Genomic DNA, 22,704 nt, shown 5'->3' on the forward strand with positions numbered 1-22,704 from the left:
TCACTTGCACTGGCCCGCGGCACTTCCTGAGTCATGGTGTGTGATCTCCCAGGTCAAACACCCCAAAAGCTAGCTATAAATGCAGGGTGAGGTGGGCGAGGCAAGGAGGTTTGAGGGTACTTTTGCCGCCTCAAAATCTTGCCGCCCGAGGCGGCTGCCTCACCCTGGCTCAATAAAGAACTGCCCCTGGGTCTTTGCCCATCTCTGTCTGTGGCATTCTATCTGGTTTCCAATGATATTAACATACAAAGAGAAGAACTGAAGAAATGCCATGCTAGGTCAGACAAAAAGGACATTAAGCTCGGCATCCTGTCTCCAACAGTGGTCAATCCCAAAAGGTAGATCTAATTTCTTGTTGCTCACTCCCAGGGATATATGGCAGGTTTCCCGGAGTCACCTGGTTAATAATGATTTATGGACTTTTTGTCTAGGAACTTGTCCAAACCAATTTTTAAACCTCGATCACATCCTCCAGTAACAAATTTCACAGTCTGATTGTGCATTAGTGAAAAAAATATTTTCTATTAGTTACAAGGAATGTTCCCTTTGAAAGAGTAAATAATTGTTCACTATTACTTGTTCTACCTCACTCATGATTTTATCCACCTCTATCATATCTCCCCTTCTCAAGCACCTCCTCTTCAAGCCGAAGCGTCTTAACTTGTTTAGCCTTTCGTCACAAGAAACTATTCAATTCCCATTTTTGTTTTTCTTATCTGTATCTTTTCCAATTCTAATATCTTTTTTTTTTAGATGGGGCAACCAGAACTGCACAAAATAGTCAAGGGGCAGTCACAACATAGATCTACACATAGACATTATGATATTCTCTGTTTATTCGTCATTCCTTTCCTTTGCTTCTTTGAAAGCCACACAACGAGCTGAAGATTTCGACATACTGTCCCCAATGACTCTAAAATCCTTTTCCTAGAAGTTACTCCTAATGCAGAACCCAGCATTGTGTATCTAAAATTAGGATTATTTTCTCTTTATGATTTGCTATGCACTTGTCCATGTTACATTTTATCTGCTATTTAGATGCCCACTTATCCAGTCTCGCAAGGTCCTTCTGTAGTTCCTCACAGTCTGCCTACTCTGAATATTACTATATCATCTGCAAATCTGCTTTCACCTGTCACTCCCTTTTCTAAATCATTAATGAATATGTTAAACAATACTGGTCCAAAGACAGATCCTTGGGGCACTTCCTCCTCTCTTCCTCTTTCTCCACTGGCAAAACTGACCATTTAGTCCTATACTTTGTTTGCTATCTTTTAACTAGTTACCAATCCACAATAAGCCATGTCTTTGTAGCTTTATGAGGTGACTCTACTCAGGGACGTTATCAGATGCTTTCTGAAAATCCAAATACACTATATTGATCTTTAGCCACATGCTTAGTTAGACCTTTAGAGAATTATAAAGGGTTAGGTAAGGCACGACTTATCTTTGATAAATCCATGCTGGCTCTTCCCCATTATGACCAGTAATTTTGTTCTTAACAGTAGCTTCTACTATTTTATCCAGCACAGATATCAGGCTCACCAGTCTGTAGTTACTCGGGTCACCTCTGGAGCACTTTCTGAAAATATGTATTACATTTGCTACTCTCCAGTCCTTAGGTATAAAGGCCAACATGAATGATAGGTTACAATAGTAGGTCTGCAATTTCACATATGAGTTCCTTTGAAACTCTGGGGTGAATACCAGCAGGTCCCAGTGATTTACTACTAGATTTGTTAATTTGATATAGCATCTCTTCCAGATTCACAATGATTTGATTCAGTTCCTCTGAGTCATTATCTAAGAAAAACAGTTTAGGTGTGGGTATCTCCCAGTATCCTCTTCAATAAAGATTAAAGTGAAGAATTCATTTAGTTGTTCTAATATGGACTTATCCTCTTTGAGTTCTCCCTTTACCATCTCCCCCCATATAATCTAATAGCCCAACTGAAGGTATTTATTATGCTTAAGGATAAATCAGAAGGCTATGATTGAATAGTGGCACCATACTGGACTTGGTGCAGGATGTTGGCTGATACATGAACTTGTATCTTTTTGGGGTAGAGCACCTGAATGTATTAGTTCAATTCAACTTCTATTGTTTTTATTTCTTTTTTTTTTGTATTTCTTGTGCACTTTTGTGGGTCTTTAAAAATAAAGAGTTAAAATTTTAGCACTTGCTTTATAAATGTTTTACATCTAATTTGTTAACTCGGTCTGGGGGTTTGGTTTTACATACACAGTAGGAGGTATGAACAGGAAAGTTGACATCACTGAAGACTTTCTTCTGTTTGAATCGATGAAAGGTACAAGAGTTGATTTGTACAATACACTCTCCACCTAGCTTCAAACAACTAGGTAGAGAGTGCATCAAGATAAATACAGAGTTCATTGCACAAATCAACTTCTCTTGTACCTTTCATCGATTCAAACAGAAGAAAATCTTCAGTGATGTAAACGTTGCTGTTCGTACCTCCTACTGTGTATGTAACCCCCCCCCCCAAAACCCCCACACCGAGTTAAAAGTGCCCCCTCTTGTAGTGGTATAAATAGTAAAGTGACAGAGTGGTGTCTCTCTCAGCATGTGTGATAAAACCCGTTTTGCTGTAACGCCAGCACTGTGGATTATTTAGTGCACGAAGCGAAAATTATCACAGGTGCAAATAAATTTATCATACCTTGAGGAAATTAGCCTAGCCACGCCCCTTTCTCTACCATGGGCATTATTTCAGCTATAAATAAAGCATTTTGATATATTTAGGGGTTAGTTTGTAGAATACATTTTATTTGGGCTTCCAAGATGGTGTTTTTGAACAATCTTCATAACTCCTGCAGACTTTTAACACTTGCAACTACACCTTTTAGTGTCCTTGTTGGTTCTAGGACCAGTTGTATCATCAAGCAGTCATTTGAGGTGACTAGAAGCTCTATATTCTTGGCATGCCCTGATAAGACATTCACCTTATTAATACTGGGATAATCTAAATCTTCCATTATTATTGTATTTCCTTGCTTAATAGCTGTTTCATCCTGGTTGGCTGGATGGTGGTAAATCCCCAGTGTAATTCTCCATGCACGGAATTTCTATCCATAAAGATTACAGAGTGCAATTTGTTGTTTCATTGATTTTATTTTATTTTTTATTTTATTTTTATTTTATTATTTATAGCTTGGTACCTTGATGTTTCCCCATTATTTATGTCTGTGAAAGGCTGGTGGGGTTGGGAGGAGATTCTGCTGTAAGGCTCTGAAGTTTTTCTAACAATCTCTCCTTCATGGTGTTTCATGTGCTTTACAATGGATACATATGGCACCCATTCTGTGTATATTGGCAAATTCATAAGCACAAGGCAAATTTTATCTTGGCAAATAATCAGTTCCATATAATATTTGCTAATAATTGTACCAGCACCATTCACAGAAATACACACAGCCATATTTCCAGGGCCTGGGAGCAAGTATAAATTCACTTAGCAACTAAGGTCTGTTGCAGTGTACATATGACAGTGCCATGATTGCTTACCTTGGAGAGTAAGCTTGCTCTGTAGGCTGCCAGGGCCTTCAGATACTCCTTCTTGGCAGCTTCAGTTTTTCTCTTGTATGCCTGAAGAAACCAAACAATGGATAATCATTATTAATAATAAAATTGAATCTGTCATGCTTTACAGTCATAACACTCTATCAAGCCAATGCAACATGGATGTGCTAAAACTCAGTGTCCAAACTGGGTATACGCTTTGCTAACGCGTGTCCATCCACCTCTCCTGTGCACGCGAAGCAGTTGGCAAATGAGCTACTGCATTAGAAAGGAGGCGCTAGGGGAAATTGTTAATTGAGCGTCCATTTTCCTAATCTGACCACCAGCAAGAAATTTTTTTGTTTAAAATTGTATTTATTTATTTTTTTACCTTACTCCTTTTTTCAGTTCCTCAGACTTAATATTGACATGATATTAAGTCGGAGAAACTACAGAAAAGCATTAACTTTAGGGGCTCCTCAAGGCTTAACACCTGATCCGGCGCAGGTGTTACGTTTTGAGAATAAACATGCACGTGTCGGGCGCACATTTATTTTTTATATAACCGGGTAATAGCTAATAGCCTCATCAACATGAATTTACATGTGGTGAGTGCTATTAGCTATGCACTGGTTTGGATGCGCGTTTTGGAAGCACTAATCCCCTTATTGCATAAGGGGTTATGGATGCAAGTCCAAAACGCGTGTCCAAGCGCTCGTTAATCTGTGTGCTAGGCTCTGCGCACGATATTGCATCGGCCTGCACATGTTGTCTGATATTTCCACATGCATTCAGATTTCAAAACATATCTGCATCAGATTTTTTAGATTTTGTTTCTAAAGTATGGAGCATACTCTGAAGGAGGCGCTGCAGCAGGTGGCAGCAGTAGCGATAGCCTCTTTCAGAAGCTGCAGGCTCTGAGTTTTGGGCTTTACCCCTCTTCCCAGCATAAAATAACATGTTTGGAAATTCAGAAATGATGGCATGCTGCTTTCCTATGCATTTGTGTTAGTCAGAGCTGCTTGTTATGGAGATGAACATGTGCATACGACAGTAGCTGCCTGCAGTCACAGATGATGCTGTTGCCTTCCTGAAAAAGAACATTTGGTACCTGAGACTCCACAGACTAGGGGACTTGAGGCTTGACTCTGGGCAGATATGCATGGAATTCACTCTGAGAAAACAGCACAGCACCTACGCATGGCCTCAGCCATGTGATTTGACTCTTTCTTTCTGTGTGCTTGCTCTTCTGTCCCATGCAGAAGGGGAAAAGTACTTGGGAACAGGCATATGCATAGGGCTCTACTGTCACGGTTTGGGGAAATATTCATGAGAGGAAAAGTATAGAAACTTTACTGCATACTGCACATAAAATTACATCTTACTTCAGCATTTATATACTGCCTAACACCAGGGCCGATAGATTGTACTTTCTGAGGTAGAAACTTATTGTAAGTGGATACCTGAGTCAAAGGGAGATAAAGTGAATTGGCCACATTCATGACTGAAGCTCCTACCCCCAAAAAAACATTAAAGGGGCAATTTTCAAAGGTTTTTACATGGGTAAACCCATGTTTAGTCATGTAAAAATGTTTTTCTCAGTGATGAAAAGGGAATGGGGCTAAATGGCAAAGGGAAAGTACATGCTGTAATGTCAAAGTCCAAGGGTACTTTTGTGCCTTGTGCTATGAAAGTCCGAGCATTTTCAAAGGGAAACTCCATGGAGAGAATCCATCTTTAACTCCTTATGTCTCTCCATGTGAGATTTATAGTGTAGGCCATGCGTCATTTTGGTGGTCTTTCTTTGAATTGCCACTACTTTATCAATGTGATTTTATAGATGTGATCTGCAGAACTGGACACAGTGCTCAATGTGGGGTTTCACCCGAGATCTGTACAGAGGTGACACGACTTCCCTTGTCATACTGGTGATGTCTCTCTTTATGTAGCTGATCATACTATTAACCTTCCCATCTTGTTGGCTATCTTGAAGCCATCATGGATGATGACCCCCCCAAATCCATTTCCTGTTTGATGGCTGATAATTTTTCTCCTCCAAAATAATATGTGGCCCTTGAATTTCTGTATTTCAAATGTGTGATATAGATTAAGACAAAATATAAATTCCACTAGAAACCTGTAAGTTATAGAACAAACCAAAAATGTTAAAGTGTGACCTTCATAATAGCACTTTAAGACTGCATCTTTAAATAGCTGACTAATGTTCCAGATAGCTGACAGGCTAATCATAAGGTCAGAGCGACTCTTTAAAGGTAAGTCTTAGTAATGTCCAATTCTTCACATTAATTTTTTGTTATTTTTTCATGCACATAAAATACATTTTAAATTTTAAAATGAAGTCCATACTTAGCTTTGAAGAGGTCCTTGTTGATAATTCAACTTTGTGAATACCCTGAACTCCCCAGGAAGAAAACTGGAATGGAGTAACCTCAGATTCAAAGTATAGGACTTCTTCAAACAATCCAACATAATATTATTTAAAAGCTTCCCTAAACAGTTAAGTTTTTAGCACTTCCCTAAAGCTTTTGTAATCACTCAGTAAATGCATTTCCAAAGGGATACTATTCCATAGTCTTGGTGCGATGTGGGAAAAGATATGCTTAGAGGTTTCCTGCAACCATGCATATCTTTAATATTCGGAATCACCAACAACTGTTGAGATTCAGAGCAGAGTCCTTTGAGGATGATGTATGCTCACCAACTGCTTCAAATATGTATGGCTTTTGCCATAAGCAACCCGAGGAAGCTTCTGGCTGTGCAATAGTGACTTTTATTTATAGTGAGAAGTGATGTTCAACACAAAATAAAGTCCAGCCTTCACTTCAGTATAAAAGTGCACTTTTACCCAAGACTGAATAGTTCCCAGTTCAAGAAAGAAACACCCTTCAAGTCCAAATAGTCCTTACATAAGTGTACCCACCTCACAGGTAACAGGTCCGTGAGTATGAGAACTCTTGCTCTCCTCCCAGGCGCTCCACTAAGCTGTCTATGCCCTCAGGTTTTATTCTCCAGGGCTGGGCTCCTCCCTTCTCCCATAATCCCTTGGGGTTCCCCCAGTGTATGGAGACCCGGGGTTACCTGAACCCGGCCCATTAAGGTAGATTGAGGAAGTTGTCTATGCACTCCCTCACACACAGGTTAAATTCCTCATGTCATTTCCACTAAGAGGCCTTTGGAGTGCAGGAACATTTTAACAAAACTGCCTTTGAGACATGGCAGTGCTCTGAACAGCCAGCCAGGGAGCTCCTGAAACTCAAGGGCCCAGGCTATCCTGTTGCTTTTATGTGATCTTGGGCAGGCCACTCTGAAGGCAATTTTCAGACTTTTAGGCGGGAAAATATGGGTTGCTGCACATAAAACAGTCAAAACTATGTGCTGTGTTTTACAGCGATTGCACTGTTACCTGCAAGGAAAAGGGGCGGGGAAAGGTCAGGAGAGGAAATGTTCATGTGGTGATTTCATTTTTAAATGTACCAATGCATCTGTTGCAATACAGGGTCAAAGCCCATGGGCACATTTGAAAAGGGAAACCCAATGGGGAATTTTCCTTTGACAATGGACTTGTAGATCAGCAAGCACTTTCTTGCAAGCTGTACAACGGGTCCTGAAAATTGCAAACCTCCTCCTCAGTACCTCCTTGTGCTTCTTTTCTCCCAGTTATGATTGATTTGTTTATGGACGGATACAATTAAAGGACTTGAACTACTTGTGGGTTCATGCAAAATCTGCAGCTGTCTTCTCTACAGAACTTTCCACCCTACAGATGTATGCCTGATCTTATATTACTACTAAAACTAGAGCACACCTTGAGATCCTGTTTTGATGGAAAAAAATGATAAAAATTCAAAATATTATCATTATAAGTCCTTCTCACCCTTTTATGAATGTCTCCCATTATCTTTCTACATAAATAGTTAAGAAAACAACATGCTTTTAAACTGATTTTAAATATAATAGTGCAAGTGTTAATTTTGCATAATTAAGTCTGATTCATCAAAGTCTTTTCTTTAAGACAGTGAATGGGAGAACAGCTTTCATGAACTGAGCCCCAAATGTCACTTAAAAGAAAGGGTTGTTGTGTCCGTCGGTGCTAGATGGCTTCGCCCTGTTTGCCTCACCTTATTCATGGCTCCTCCCGCTTACCTAGGAAAGATGGCTACCGCAGCATCTACAAGCCGACCTTTCCGGCGTCCCCGGAACGGCTATAGTGCAGCCTCCTGCCATTGCTCCTCCCAGGTACCTAACTAGGGTGCGCACGCGCAACCCACGTCTTTATACCACCCTTGGTGCGAACCTCGAGGGCGTTCCCCTCATGCTGACGTCATGCCATCCAGGTATATTACCTTCACTAGTTTGCTAGCTCATTGAGTTAGCAAGGACTCAAATTAGTTCTTGTCTACGCTACTCTGCCGCTTCCATGCTGCCGCTGGAATCTCTCTCTCTGCCCTTCAGGGTAACTGCTAACCTGGGTACCCGCTCCTCAGGGGCCCTCTGCTTTATTTCAGGTGCCTTACAGGGAACAGGTACTCGCTCCTCGAAGGCCTGCTCTCCCTGCCTCGGTGCCTGTACCTTCTTCAACATATATAGTGGAATCGCATACCAATAGCAAACACCTAGGGGCAGATTTTCAAAGGCTACGCATGTAACCCGAGAAAATTTGCCCCTGCGCATGCCAAGCCTATTTTGCATAGGTTCGGCGGCGCGAGTATGTCCCGGGGCTTGCAAAAAGGGGCAGTCCGGGGGCGTGGCGGTGGATCGGGGGCGGGGTCGAATGCTCCGGTATAGCGTGCCGGTGTGTGCAAGTTACGTCTGCCTCAGGCAGGCGTAACTTTTTCAACAAAGGTGGGGGGGGGGGATTTAGTTAGGGCTGGGGGGTGGGTTAGATAGGGGAAGGGAGGGGAAGGTGGGGGGGGGGGGGCGGAGCGGAGAAAAAGTTCCTTCCAATGCCGCTCCGATTTCGTAGCGGCCTTGGAGGGAACAGGGAAAGCCATCGGGGCTCCCCTTGGGCTCGGCGCTCGCAAGCTGCACCCCCTTGCGCGCACTGACCCCGGATTTTATAACATGCGCGCGGCAGCACGCGCATGTTATAAAATCGGGCGTAGATTTGTTCGCGCCGAGTTGAGCGAACAGATCTACGCCCGCGCATAAGTTTTAAAATCTGGCCCCTAGTGAGTACTCTAACTCTCAGTCTATCTCATCCACAGTATCTCCTAGCCTGGAAACCTGCTGCGGAACCTCCTATCATCATCAAGGAGAGAAGGGCTCCCTCTGCCGAGGTCCCTGAGACTGCAACTACAAGGCTGCCTCACTACTACTACCTCTGGTGGCTCTCTTCAAGCCGTTTAATAAAATAACTAACTGTTTTGGGCATTACGAGTCTAGCGCAGTGCTGTGGCTCCTCACGGGGCTCCTCCCCATGGGCGTGGTCATCTCCCGCAGCACCCAAGGATCCACCAAAGCACACTTAACCATAACAAGGGCTAGGTGCCCTAAAAGGTTTTTCCCATTTTACATCTAAGGGAAAAATGTTTAGCATCTCTGGACTTTGGAATAGTGCTGTGCACATGCAAGTTAAATAAGCAATGCCTCTCTAGCTCTCTCCTAAACAAGCCCTTTCTGTTTCACGTGGATAACAGAGTTTCCTCAACTCCTAACTGTGAAAGAAGAAGCCTAAAGCAGCGGACAGAGTTCAAAGCCTGCTGATGCTCCTTGTGACACCTTCCATTGACCTGGGTATAAAACTAAAGGTGAATTTTAAAAGCCCAATGCGTGGATTAATTAGGGATTTTAAAAGATGCCCAGATACGCACATAAATACCATAACATGCACATTTCGGAAGTTTTCAAAAAGAGACGGGGCATGGGTGTTTCGAGGCATGAAGCAGAGATGTGTAAATAAATACTTACGTGATCTGACATGCGCCGATACCCCTTGCCGTGTGACTTTACTTCTGCTATGGATGCTGTGTAAGTTATAAAATAAAGATAAATAGGCAGATCGGCGGGGTAAGGATTGGGATTAACTGGTAGGAGTGAAAGCTGTTAAACCAGAGGAGTTTGGAAGACTGGAAATGTTGGCACACGCCCCTTTTAAAATCTGATTCATGCAATAGAAGCAGCATTTATGCACACTTGCGTGCGCCCACGTATATACAACCAGGCTATTTTATAACGTGCACGCATATATGCCTGCGTGCCGATTTGAAAGTTATGTTCCTGTGCTTCATTTACTAAGCATTTTTACCATTGACACAGAATGGGAGAAAAGCCTTAGCAAATCAGGTCCTTAGATTGTAAGCCCTCTGAGGACATGGAAGTGCCTCCTGTACATGAATGTAACTCATCTTGAGCTACCAATGAAAAGGCATAAGCTAAACCCAAAAGAAATGCAGGCGCCTACATCTTTAAATAATTATTCTCAAGTCTGAAGGACCTGCTTTGAAATTGCAAAATTTTTTGGTGCACCATGGTTGCATTTTGCATACCTTTGCTGCCTAATTGGACAGCCTACAGACGAATGCTGGTACAAAGAGGTGCTCTTTGGTTTGGGAATGCCTGAGGTTATAACCTGTTACTGTAGGAAGCAGGAGAGAAGGTGGATAACTATGCCCATAGCAGTTCTTGCTAGAATGAAGGTGGAAGAACTGGAATGCCTACACTTTCAGCAGAATCAGAAGAGCACATAATATTCTCTAAAAGGATACAAGAGGCACCACTTCATTGATGTATTTTGGAACAGTCTTCACTTGGAACCTAAGTGTGATTGGTTTAGCTGCAACATTTTTGTTCCCTTATTTATTTTAAAGGTTGATAAAATGGGGGTTGTAAAATTGCCTACAATGGTTTGCAGATGTGATGCAGCAGTGAAGATCTGCATACTGAAGCAAAATAATTTGCCCATCCTGTATCTGGTGATACTATAACCGACTGCTCTATTGCACTTAATATTCAGTCTAGCCAGGGGCAGCTCCAGGCAATCTGTTGCTTGAGGCGAGGGATGAGATGATGCCCCCCTCTCTCCCCGCCCCACCCCCTCTCCCTTTTCCACATGCCCATACATACATATATACTCATTCACTTCTCTCCCTCTTCCATATACATACTCACACCCCCTCCCATATATACACCCCCCCACCCCACCCTCTCATATGCATACACACACACTCTCATACACATTCACAAGCTGCATCACTGCCCCCAAAGCTAACTGCCACACACACAAGCAAACTTCCTCTCTCACGTGGAGCCTCTTCTCATTCTTCAGTCCAGTAAGCCTAGCCTCTGAAGTGTCCCTCCACTCTTCAGCCATCGCTGACCTGGCCTCCGGCGGTGGCCCGCAGCATCCCTCCTCTCTTCAGCTGCCACTGGCCTGGTCTCGGCCCGCAACTCACTTTAGCTGCCACTGGCCTGGCCTCCAATGGCGGCCCACAGCATCACTCCTTTCTTCCGGTGGCGGTCTGCAGCATCACTGCTCTCTTCAGCCACCGCTGGCCTGGGTCGTCAGCCACGGCAGGGGCAGGCAGTGTGAGACAGACACCACAGCGGCGTTCTGAGAGAGGCATGTTTTGCCGCCTCAAAATTCTGCCACCTGAAGCGGCTGCCTCACCCTGCCTCACTATAGAACTGCCCCTGAGTTTAGTGTGCCACTTTTGTGGTTTGGGAAGTGGGAATTTGGCCAACACCTTTTTTCAAGGTAGAGGATGGGAGTGGAGGGAGGGATCAGAACTTGCTTGACATGCTAGTTTTCATTATGAAATATCTGAGTGTAAAAGAAACTGATTCCATCTAGTTAAAATGAGTTATGAAACAAAAGTCACATAAAGGAAAAGTGAAATTCTAATTTTTACAAGGCACCTTTGGTATGAGCATGTCATAATTAAATTTTCTAAAAGAAAAAGGGGGAAGGATAGCACTTTGGTAGAAAGAGACTCTTTCAAGCACCCCTAATCCCTAATTCTTTGAATTATAAAGAGACGAGAAAGAGGGATGACATTTTTATTTTCTGTGTAACTCTTTGCCCTGATGGTATTAGGGTTCTTTATAGTGGTTGCTGAGCAGATGCTGTAGTGGATCACAGGTGAAAGCCCTCAAAAGCAAGTGTGACTAAGTGCTTGCTGTGGCAGCAATGAATTTTGTTAGTCAAGACCTGAAATGACTGTAGACAACTCCAGTAGCTGTGGCTCATGGTGGTCTGACTTTTATTTACAAGCTGCTCCAGAGACTCAGATTGAGTGTGTAAAAGAACCCCAAATTCTGCCCTTTTACTAGTTATTAATTTATTTAATTTATATTCCACTTTTCAGATACTTCAAAGTGTATTACTTTCAGGTACTAAAGGTATTTCTCTCTCCCAAAGGGCTTACAAGGATAAACATATGGCAGCAGAAAAAGACCAATGGTCCATCCAGTCTGCCTGGCAAGCTTTCCATGGTGGTATCTCTGTGCAGGTTACCCCCATGTATCAGAGTCAGTTCTGTTTAACGTGCTTTGCCTATGGACTTGGCCGTAGAAGCAGTCCTGTGTTTTTTTCCTTAATGTCTGTGCATCAGTACTCCAGACTATAAAAAAAAAAAAAAGTCATGGCTCATGCTGGTTGTCCCTGAATCCAAATTCCTCTTCCCTCCATCTCCCCACCTTCGAAGCAGGGAGAAATGTTGCAGTTGAATCAAATGCATTAAGGCTTATTGGTTAAGGGTAGTAATCCATGCCTTCTGTTAAGGGTAGTAGCTGCTGCTCTGTGCAGGTTACTCCCATGCTTATCAGTTCCCTAGACTGTAAAAGTCAGGGCCCTTGTTGGTTGCCGTCTAAATCAACTTCCCCTTTTCCCCTGCCGTTGAAGCAAAGAGCAATGTAGGAGTTGCATAAAAAGTATCAAGGATTATTGGTTAAGGGTATAAGTGCTGCACCAGCAATTTATCCCCATGCATGTTTCTTCATTTTTTTTAGGACTTGGCCGTAGAAGCAGTCCTGTGCTTTTCCCATATATCTATTAATCAGTATCACAGACCATGGAAGTCAGGGATCTCGGTTGTCTTCTGAGCCAATTCTTCTTTTCCCTTTGCCATCTAAGTGGGGCGCAATGTTGCAGTTGCATTAAAAGCATCAAAACATATTAGTTAAGGGTAGTAATCAACATGCTTTCTTCTAAGGGTAGTAACCGCCATACCAGCAAGTTACCTCCCTGCACGTTTATCTCATTTCCATCCTCTAGCCTTTAGAGATCCACAGTGTTTATCCCATGCCCCTTTGAATTCTTTGACTTTTCTCTTCTTCACCACCGCCTCTGGAAGGGCATTCCAGGCCTCCACCACCCTCTCTGTGAAGAAATATTTCTTGATGTTGATTCTGAGTCATCCTCCCTGGAGTTTCATTTCGTGACCCCTAGTTCTATTGTTTTCTTTCCAATGGAGAAGGTTTGGAGTCCATAAATTATTGAAACCTTTTAGGTATCTGAAGGTCTGTATCATATCTCCTCTGCACTTCCTCTCTTCCAGGGTAGACATATTCAGATCCCTCAGCCACTCCTCATAGGTCTTCTGATACAGACCCCATACCATTTTCATTGCCCTTCTCTGGACCGCCTCCATCCGTTTTATTCACCTTTCTCATAATTCCCAACATTCTGTTTGCTTGTTTGACTGCCGTAGCACACTGAACAGACGATTTCAATGTGTTATCCACTATGACACCTAGATCTCTTTCTTGGGTTGTAGCACCTAATATGGAACCTAACATTGTGTAACTATAGCATGGGTTATTTTTCCCTGTATGCATAACCTTGCACTTATCCACATTAAATTTCATCTGCCATTTTGATGCCCAATTTTCCAGTCTCACAAGGTCTTCCTGCAATTTATCACAATCTGCTTGTGATTTAACTACTCTGAACAATTTTGTATCATCTGCAAATTTGATTATCTCACTCGTCGTATTTCTTTCCAGATCATTTATAAATATATTGAAAAGTAAGGGTCCCAATACAGATCCCTGAGGCATTCCATGGCCCACTCCCTTCCTCTGAGAAAATTGTCCATTTAATCCTACTCTCTGTTTCCTGTCTTTTAGCCAGTTTGCAATCCACGAAAGGACATCGCTACCTATCCCATGACTTTTTACTTATCCTAGAAGCCTCTCATGAGGAACTTTGTCAAACGCCTTCTGAAAATCCAAGTACACTACATCTACCGGTTCACCGTTATCCACATGTTTATTAACTCCTTCAAAAAAGTGAAGCAGATTTGTGAGGCAAGACTTGCCTTGGGTAAAGCCATGCTGACTTTCTTCCATTAAACCATGTCTTTCTATATGTTCTGTGATTTTGATGTTTAGAACACTTTCCACTATTTTTCCTGGCACTGAAGTCAGGCTAACCGGTCTGTAGTTTCCCGTATCGCCCCTGGAGCCCTTTTTAAATATTGGGGTTACATTAGCTATCCTTCAGTCTTCAGGTACAATGGATGATTTTAATGATAGGTTACAAATTTTTACTATTGGACAATTTCCTCACAAGCTCCATATAGGGTAGAGGGCAGAATTGGAACAATTTTCTTCCATGGCTTTCACAACAAGGTATAGGATCTCTGCAGATTTCATTTATGCAAAACACAACTTCTATTTTAATTCAATTTAAGGAAAAAAACAACATGTTCCATCATATTTTAATTTTCCCCAGATTAACCACTGCTTCCAGATTCTCAGCTATCTAGAAATAATTGGTATTCTGGTCAACCCAGCAGTTTCTTGTGTCTCTTGTCATTGGCAAGAATATCCATATACCATTAAATGGAGTGGGGAAAGTGAGCAAATCTGATGCGTGATTGTGAAAAAGGGAGTTATAAAAAAAAAAAGAAAAAGGAACACGATTCCCAGGAGACCTTGCTGCAAGAAGCATATGTCACAGTTGTAATCCTGATACTTCAGTGTTTTAGCAAAGTATCTGGCAATTTTACTATAATGAACTGTTCCTGTTTGATAACCAGTTAATTAAAGAAGACAATTATTCTAAACACTGCTGACACCCACACAACTGCTATGTATAATGTGCGCAAAATGACAAGAGTAGATATTGTTGGCATTCTGATTCCTTGCCTGGTTGTATTTTATTTTTTTTTAAAGAGGCATTGATTTCTAATCTTGGTTATGGACGAATAGTGCAGGCAGCAAACCAAATGAGGTCCACATTTAGCCACTGTGTGACTTGGGCTAGTTAGCCAGAAAGGTCATCCAGCTATCTCTGAATATCGAAGTTAGCCAGATAACTTATCCGGCTAACTCAGCTCCTCCCAGTTATACCCCCAGAAAGCTTCTAACTTATCCAGCCAAATTTTACCTGGTTAAAATGTTATCTGGCTAGAATTTAGCCGGATAAATACCCAAATATACATTTAGCTGGATGACTTCTGAATATGGACCCCTTTGCTTTTATACCTATATTTTTAAGATACAGAATTGCATATAGTTACCATTGATTTTATTTTTTGTTGCAGCTGCATTGTGCAGAGAGGAGGGGGAGGTGTAATAGCCCTGAGATGACGCACTTCATTCTGAGGTGCTATTAAGTTTGCAATTTATAGCATTCAGGAGGATACATAACACAGGAACACTGATCTATTTTCCATTGAAACTCATTGTATATTACTAATAAAATAGGCATGGCCAAGAGCACAATAAGTTCACTTCATCTTAAAATTGATGCATTTTTTTTATTTTTGAAATGAATAAATCACAAACCAGGAATACATATCACTTGCTAGGAAACAGAAGAAAATGTTTCCAGTGCTGAACTTGATGCAATTCCAGCTATTCATACAGGCCACAATCTGTAGCCATGCTGGGAATATTTCCAGCAACTCTCAGATATCCGCTGACTTCAGGGGTGAAATTTGTGACTTGCTGAGAATATTTGTGGATTCCTGGAAAGTTTAATAGGTTTACACTGTACATCAGCCACTGAACAATAACTATCACCTAGTGATATATGTAAGAAATAAATCACAATAAGTATTTTATAGCCGTGGATAGGGTGTACAATAAGTAAGCAGTAACACAAAACAGGGTGCATAATAAATAGGAAATAAGACAATGAGCACATTAAAGGATGTCAATACATGTTACAGGTGCACTGTTAGATATAAGACTAACAGTCAAAGGATTTTGGTACCAGGAAATATGCTACATAAGTGATAGCTTCAGCAGCAAGAGAACCTCAACCAAAGGTAATTGCTAGTAACTGAAGTTATATGTCCTGAGTTGGAGATCAGGCATCTAATGAAATCAATCACACAGGCAATGCAGAATTATATGAAACAAACCTTAAATGTGAATTTTCAAAAGACACATGCATAAAATATAGTACGTGGGTGTGAGAAAAGGTAAAAACACGAGTATACGCTATTTTCAAAACTGCAACATACACATGTAATCAGAATTCCACAAATAATTTTGTGCATGTAAAAAAAGGAGTGTGTCGGGGCGAGGCCTACATTTACGCATATATAGGTGAATTTTAAAAGCCAGGTGCACTCCAAAACTGGGAAATACATGCACAAGTCAGACCGGTGCGCGCTGAGCAGATTTAAAAAAGGCATCCAAGTATGGCGTATCTCACACTATGTACACACATTTTTTGGGGGGGGGAGGGGGGCAGGACATGGGCGTGGTCTGGGCAGGGCAATGAAACTAGTGCGTAAATACTTATTGAACAAGTGCGCACCGGGGTCCCCTGCCACATATCTATTTCTGCTATGGCTGGCGTCTAAGTCATAAAATAAAAATATCTAGGCATATCAGCAGGGTTTTAAGCATTGGGGCTAACAGGGGGAAAGAGAGGCTATTAAACCTGGGGGTTTGGAAGTTCTACCCCTTGCCTGAGTGAATTGGAAATGAACTGGGAAAACTGGTTATTGCATTGGCATGCGTGTATACTAAAATCCCCCCACGTATGCGGTAGATGCGACATTTTTGCGCAGATGTGTGCGCCACTTAAAATAGCTGTGTGGGCGCACATACATGTGCGCCCACACAGCTGTTTCAAGTTACCGTCATAAGTTGCTATTTTAAAACCTGCCAAAGTGATGCACGTAAGTCTTTTATTTGCTTATATTTACTCCTACTCAATATCTGTTGTAAGTGATCGTAAACATCTCAAAAGTGAAAAAATGACTGGGTGGGGTGTTTGGGTGAAAAGGGGGGACTTCAGGCAGAAGAGCCAGGAGGGTCTTTACAAGCTGCAGTTGGACTGAATGAACTGGTAGACTAAATGGTAAAACCGGTAATTTCATTGCTGCACACATGTTATAAAAGTCCCTGACTTACGCATGTAAAAGCCGACTTACGGGTGGGGAGGGGGGTAAATGTGCATAAGTAACATGAGTAAAATCAATTTGCATATCCCTTTAAAATTCGAAGCACAAATACATGCGTAAATCTCTTACACATATTTATCCGGCTAAATTACGACTTCTGGGCATGCAGTACCTTTGCTGTTACTTAAACAGGCAAATTAGAACTTATCTGGATAAGTAGTGACACCTATTTGAATAAATTCTGATTTATCTGCCTACGTAGCAGCAGGTGCTACTTAGTAGAAAAATTTTGAAAAGCACTACTTGTCCATCTAAGTAGAGCTTTTTATACTTATCCGGCTAGGTACCGCTATTTAGACGGATAAATTAGCATTTATTCAGTAAAGGCCAAATTTGCACGGCTCATGGTTTGTACACATGCAAACATTTGTGCATGCACATGTACTTATATTTTATCAGCTGCTTATATCAATCATGCACAGGTTACAAAATACAGTACCAACTTTGTGTGCCTCTGTATACACGCGGATATGGGTGCATGTGTGCAGTTTTGAAAGTTACCCTCTTAGCTTTTAGAAAACAGAATTGTAAAAATACACATTTAATACTCCACTGCTCTTTGGAGGTCATAATGTATGCATTATATTTTATGTGCATAGGGGCAGATTTTAAAAGCCCTACACGTGTAAATCCAGCAGGATTTACGCGCGTAGGGGAGTCATGTGCCGAGCCTATTTTGCATAGGCTTGGCGACACGCACAAGCCCCGGAACGCACGTATGTCCCGGGGCGTAGCCAGAGGCCTCCATAGGGCCTCTAGGCCGGCAGGCGCAACTTGAAAAATAAAGGTCGGGGGGTTTAGGTAGGGCTGGGGGGCGGAAGGAAAGTTCCCTCCGAGGCCGCTCCGATTTCGGAGCGGCCTCAGAGGGAACAGGAAAAGCCATCGGGGCTCCCCTAGGGCTCGGCGCGTGCAAGGTGCACAAGTGTGCACCCCCTTGTGTGCGCCAAACCCGGAATTTATAACATGCGTGCGGCTGCGTGTGCATGTTATAAAATCAGGCGTAGATTTGTGCACGCCGGGTTGCACGCACAAATCTACGCCCGCGCGTAGGTACTAAAATCTGGCCCATAGTTTTTAAAATCAAAAAGTATGCGCCTAAGTACCAATTCTGCTCTCCCCCTCCCCCCCCCCCATAGCTCTCTGCAGTTTGTGAAAAAGTACGCATGAAACCAAACTGTGGTACTTCTATGTGAATCGAGCAGCAGTGTTATTTGTTTTTTTAACAATCATTTACGTGCATAAAAGCATAAATAGTCATGATAATGCAGCCCAAAAAGTCAAAGTAGGAGAGAGGGCCATTAAAGGGTAGCCAGACATTTTGCTATGTACCAACTGGGTGGAGGAGAAAGAATGTGTGGCTAACCTGAGTCAAATTTTACTTCAGGCCTTCTGGTAAAAAGAGATGCACTTGATAACAATGTTACCTGTAGACTGTGGGGTGAGAGCAATGGCATCAAGATCTCCAGGTATTGTGTTCATTTGGAAGCAGCCATGATGGAGCAAATCCTCAATGGAGTGGGCAGAGAAGGGGACTCTGCCAGCTAGGGCTAGCGGGAGGCTCAGAGATCTATTGCAGCAAAAAAAGCTTTCAAGAAAGCCCTCAAACACTACCTCTTTCTGCAGCCCTTTCCTGACTTATTCCTGACATTATAACTTCTCTCACCTCTCCCCTTTTTTTCTTTGAAAAATCCATTCTTTTTATTTTATTAATGATAATTTAAATGTAATATTTTACTTCATTTTTATGTTGTTTACTAAGTTTATTATTAATTTTATGTTCTAAATTTCCTATATATGTTTTTATTGTAACCCGCCCCAAACTTTGGAGGGTGCAGGATATAAATACTTTTAAATAAATTCCCTGGATCTTAGATGCATATATATTCCTAGGCAGAGAGGCCTTGAATGCAGAGTATGTGCTCTGTTTACTCCTTGCAGGGGGAGGGTGGGGTATTGTGAGTATATGATCCTCAGAGGTATTCTACATAGTTCTGTATGGAGTGTGATGTCTGGGCACTGACTATCCAGGGGGATCTTGATATTTATCTTCCTCAACCCCCCTTACCCCTCACCATAGCCCACCTTTTTACACAGGACAGAGGAAAGATGGGCGGAGGGGGTGGGTGCTACATGCTAGCCATGTAAACTCACTGGTAGGGCACCATAAATTTACTATCCATATAATAAAACAAGAAAATAAAATAATGATCCCCACTGCAATAGCATTAAACTCCTAAAGGTGCTTGACTCATTTGGCCTCCTGCTTCATATAGCATCTAAGCACACCACACTGGCCAGGTCAAGCACACCATGCTGTGTCCCTGTGAATGGACTGCCAAACCCTGCTGGACTGGTTATCTAAAAACAGTGCCGATAATACAGCAAGAGCACATAGTGCCAGATGTCAGCACTGGCTAATCTGAGAGTAATTTTAACATTGCTAATCTCGTATATTCTGGGCACTGGTGCAACGTGAGACGATGGAATGAATGCATGGAGCACGGCGTGGTGTCATATTCACAGAATCTTAGCATCACATTTTTGCTTTTGTCCTGTCATTTTATAAAAGCCAGCGCTGCAATGTAGTTATCCATATCTTGTTGATCTCAGTAAGGAGTGACCAGAAGCAATATGCTGTTCGTGATCACAGTATAGCATACACTTCTTTCTGCACCAGTCCTTACATGACACTATAGAAGAGACACGATTTTTAGAGGTGAATTATAAACGGAGGGAGAAAGTTGACGAATCCCTTTTTAACAATCACACTCCTCACACAGTGTTGCAAATGCACCTCACTCCTGGCTCATATCATCTTTCAAAAGAAATTTCTTGGGCAGCAATGTCCCAATGAAAGTAAAATGAGAGTCACATTTTTTGGAGGAGGGGGAAGAGTAAACAACCCTTAAAGATAGAAATAAAAAAAAAATGTCATATACATGTGGCTGACCCTTCATGTGACAGCATTACTTAATGTGCGGTATTTTTGGACATAGAGTAATTTTGATTTTTTCCCTTTTTGCTAGTGTGGAAGTTTTTTTTTCCCCTCACCCTGCCTCAACTTGGAATCAGGAAAATGAGAACTTTGTTCAAGACTGAAAACTTTCAGACATTTCCCCCCAGAGAAGTCACACAGAATTGAAAGACAGCGTGGAACAAAACATCAAGATCTGGAGATTCCCAACCAGATCTCCATGTCAAAGGGACCAGGACACAGGCTGTGGGCAAAAGACAGAACTATGGACTCAGGTAAGATCTTTTCATATTTGGGGTTCACCCCTAGGACTCCACGTCTGACTGGGCTATTTGTACCCTGATGAGGAAAAGTGGCAAGCTCCCTCCCAAGAGCTAGAGAGATGGACCTGAGTGCCCCAGCAAAATAGTTCAAATGTATAGTTTTATTTGTGGAAAGTATGTGGGACAGTGATTGTTTTGGAAATAATCAGTAAATTTTATTTGAACACCCAGCCTGAGTCTAGCCTGTCTGTCCAAGAGGAGAATACAATACCAGAGAAATACACACACATAAGGAGAAACACTCCATTACCTGGGCCAAGATGGATTTCCTCCCCCTCCCCCCGTCAGCAGGAACTCCCTCCCTGGGATCCGCAGAGAAAAGGGGTAGGATGGAGAAAATAGCCCCATCAAAAAATACTTTACTGGCTCTAGGGGAAACAGCAAACTCCCTGGCAAAGGGTTAAAACAAACGGCACCCAACATGAGGCTTGAAGGTGGTGGAGATATGTAACAGAATGTTTTTGACAAGAAATGTGAAGATATACGAATGTACAGTGTGAAAAAGAAGTTAAGAAAAAACCGTGAAACTCACAAAAATGGTGATCTTTCCTGCTTTCAAAGAATGGCAGGAACATCAACGTATCAAAACAGAAAGAATGTGTGCTGCATCTGTCTGACATCACCAGCAATGTATGTGGCATACAGCCAACGGAACAGTATAAAAGCGGTGGCATGCTTACAACACAACCCTGAGAATGAGTGAGGGTACGTGTACAGAATTCCTGCCAAGGCGATCTGCGAATGGTAGGCTGTGATTCTCCAAGCGAGTGGGGTAACTGCTGAAGCAAGTGCTTCAAAACAAATACTGCAAAAACAAATACTGACTACTGATAACATCAACAGTGCGCTCCGCCTAGAGTGAGGCAAACTGATAGAAGCGTAGCCACTGCAAGACAACGGCATGGCCGAGAAATGGATGGCAAAAACCTCCAGCTCTAGTGAGGGAAGCCCACCAAAATCCACCGATGAAAGAAGGGGCTTATGGGCGACAGATGGGTGAGTGAGACTGTGGTTCCTGTCTGTGGGCCAGGCCATGTATTTGGTCTCATGGAAATGGCTCGACCCATACAATATCAGGTAGGTCTTAGTATGTCCTTTGTAGGGACGGGAGCGGTTTTGGCTGTCAAGTGTGCAGAATGCCTTGCTTACCAATGCCCAGAACCCATAAATACCCACTGCTTTTATTGCAATGGCTGTCTATTTCACAACATTGGTATGGGCCCCGGTATTTCTATGGGGTGGAGAGAAGGCTCCTCAGCCACTAGTGCTTTCAGAAGAATGGCGATACAATGGTGTGCAGAACAATTCTCACCTGTGGATTCAGACGAAATTAGCAGCAGTAATAGAAGGGTGATAGCAAAACAAACAGAGAAACTGTTATGCTTCAACTCCTAAGGAAGGGAGGAGTTAGCAATCTGTTATGATCTACTCCTCAAGAAGGGAGGAGTTAGCAATCTGTAATGAATCTGCTCCTGTGGAAGGAGGAGTTAGCAATCTGATATGCTCAGCTCCTGTAGAGGGAGTAGTAAACAATGTTAGGGTTTAGACTGTGGAGTAGCAATCTGTTATGAATCTGTTGCTGAAGACTCCTGATGGAGAAGGAGTAGCAATCTGTTACCAGCGGAGTGCTTGGAGAGGGCACTCAGCTGTAGAGGAATGTAGATAGGTGGATCCTTGGGCCAATAGCAGATGACTGTGCCCCCAGGAGGATATCCTGAGAGGGTCCACCGGCTAGGCTTGAGTACGGAGACAGACACAGATAATTCTTTTATTAGACAGGTTAGTAGAACCACCGGAGGTGGCAGTAGTGAGCTGATATGCCTGGCAGGGCTGAAGTCCCTCAGGTACTGGAACAGCGAACCCAGGGTTGCTGAGCTGTAGTAAAACTATAGATAGTGAGTAGACAGGGTATGCTGTATTCATAGCCAGAACTGGATGACAAAACTCACATGTCTTTAGGAAGCTCAGTAGCTGGAAAGGGTTAGGCCCTCGAGGAGCGATTACCTGGTTCCAGGGAAAGCTCTGAGAGAGCGATGGTAACTCACAAATGTCTGTATCTGTGATAGCTTCCAGGCAGTAGAGAATCCTCAGAGTGTTCAGGAACATGGGCCCTTGAGGAGCGATTACTGGTTCCTATCTGTAATCTGAAAATAAAGAAAAGAGAGCGAGGCCCCTGAGGAGCGGGTACCCCTGGTAAGTCCGAGGAGGCAGAGTAGCTTGGGAGTAAAGCCGAAGCAATCCCCCTTGCTAACTCGATTCGTTAGCGAATACTGAGACCTTTTATATTGGAAGCGGATGACATCATCTCAGGGGGGACGCCCCCAAGGTTCGCGCCCTTGCTGGTACATCAATCGGAGCGGAGGGCGCGCGCCCTACATCATCAGGAACATGGCGGATCCGCAGTGTCAAGCTGGTCCGGAGTCGCTGGAAGGAGATTGCAAGAAGACGCCGCGGTGGCTAACCATCCATCAGACCCGGAGGGAGTCGCCACATAGGTAAAGA

The 22,704-nt window shown here is 42.7% G+C and overlaps 1 protein-coding gene across 6 annotated transcripts in view; it reads right to left on the minus strand.

Moving 5' to 3' along the window:
- TOX2 (TOX high mobility group box family member 2) overlaps nucleotides 1-22,704 on the minus strand; it is a 725,581-nt gene that overhangs the window by 43,034 nt on the left and 659,843 nt on the right. For all 6 annotated transcript variants that reach the window (XM_029612512.1, XM_029612516.1, XM_029612518.1 and 3 more), the window contains one exon: nucleotides 3,527-3,607. In XM_029612512.1, coding sequence (XP_029468372.1) covers nucleotides 3,527-3,607 — 81 coding nt within the window. The remainder of the gene's footprint in view (nucleotides 1-3,526; nucleotides 3,608-22,704) is intronic.

Source organism: Rhinatrema bivittatum, chromosome 8, assembly GCF_901001135.1.
Source record: "Rhinatrema bivittatum chromosome 8, aRhiBiv1.1, whole genome shotgun sequence".
In the NCBI taxonomy this organism is placed as follows: Eukaryota; Metazoa; Chordata; class Amphibia; order Gymnophiona; family Rhinatrematidae; genus Rhinatrema; species Rhinatrema bivittatum.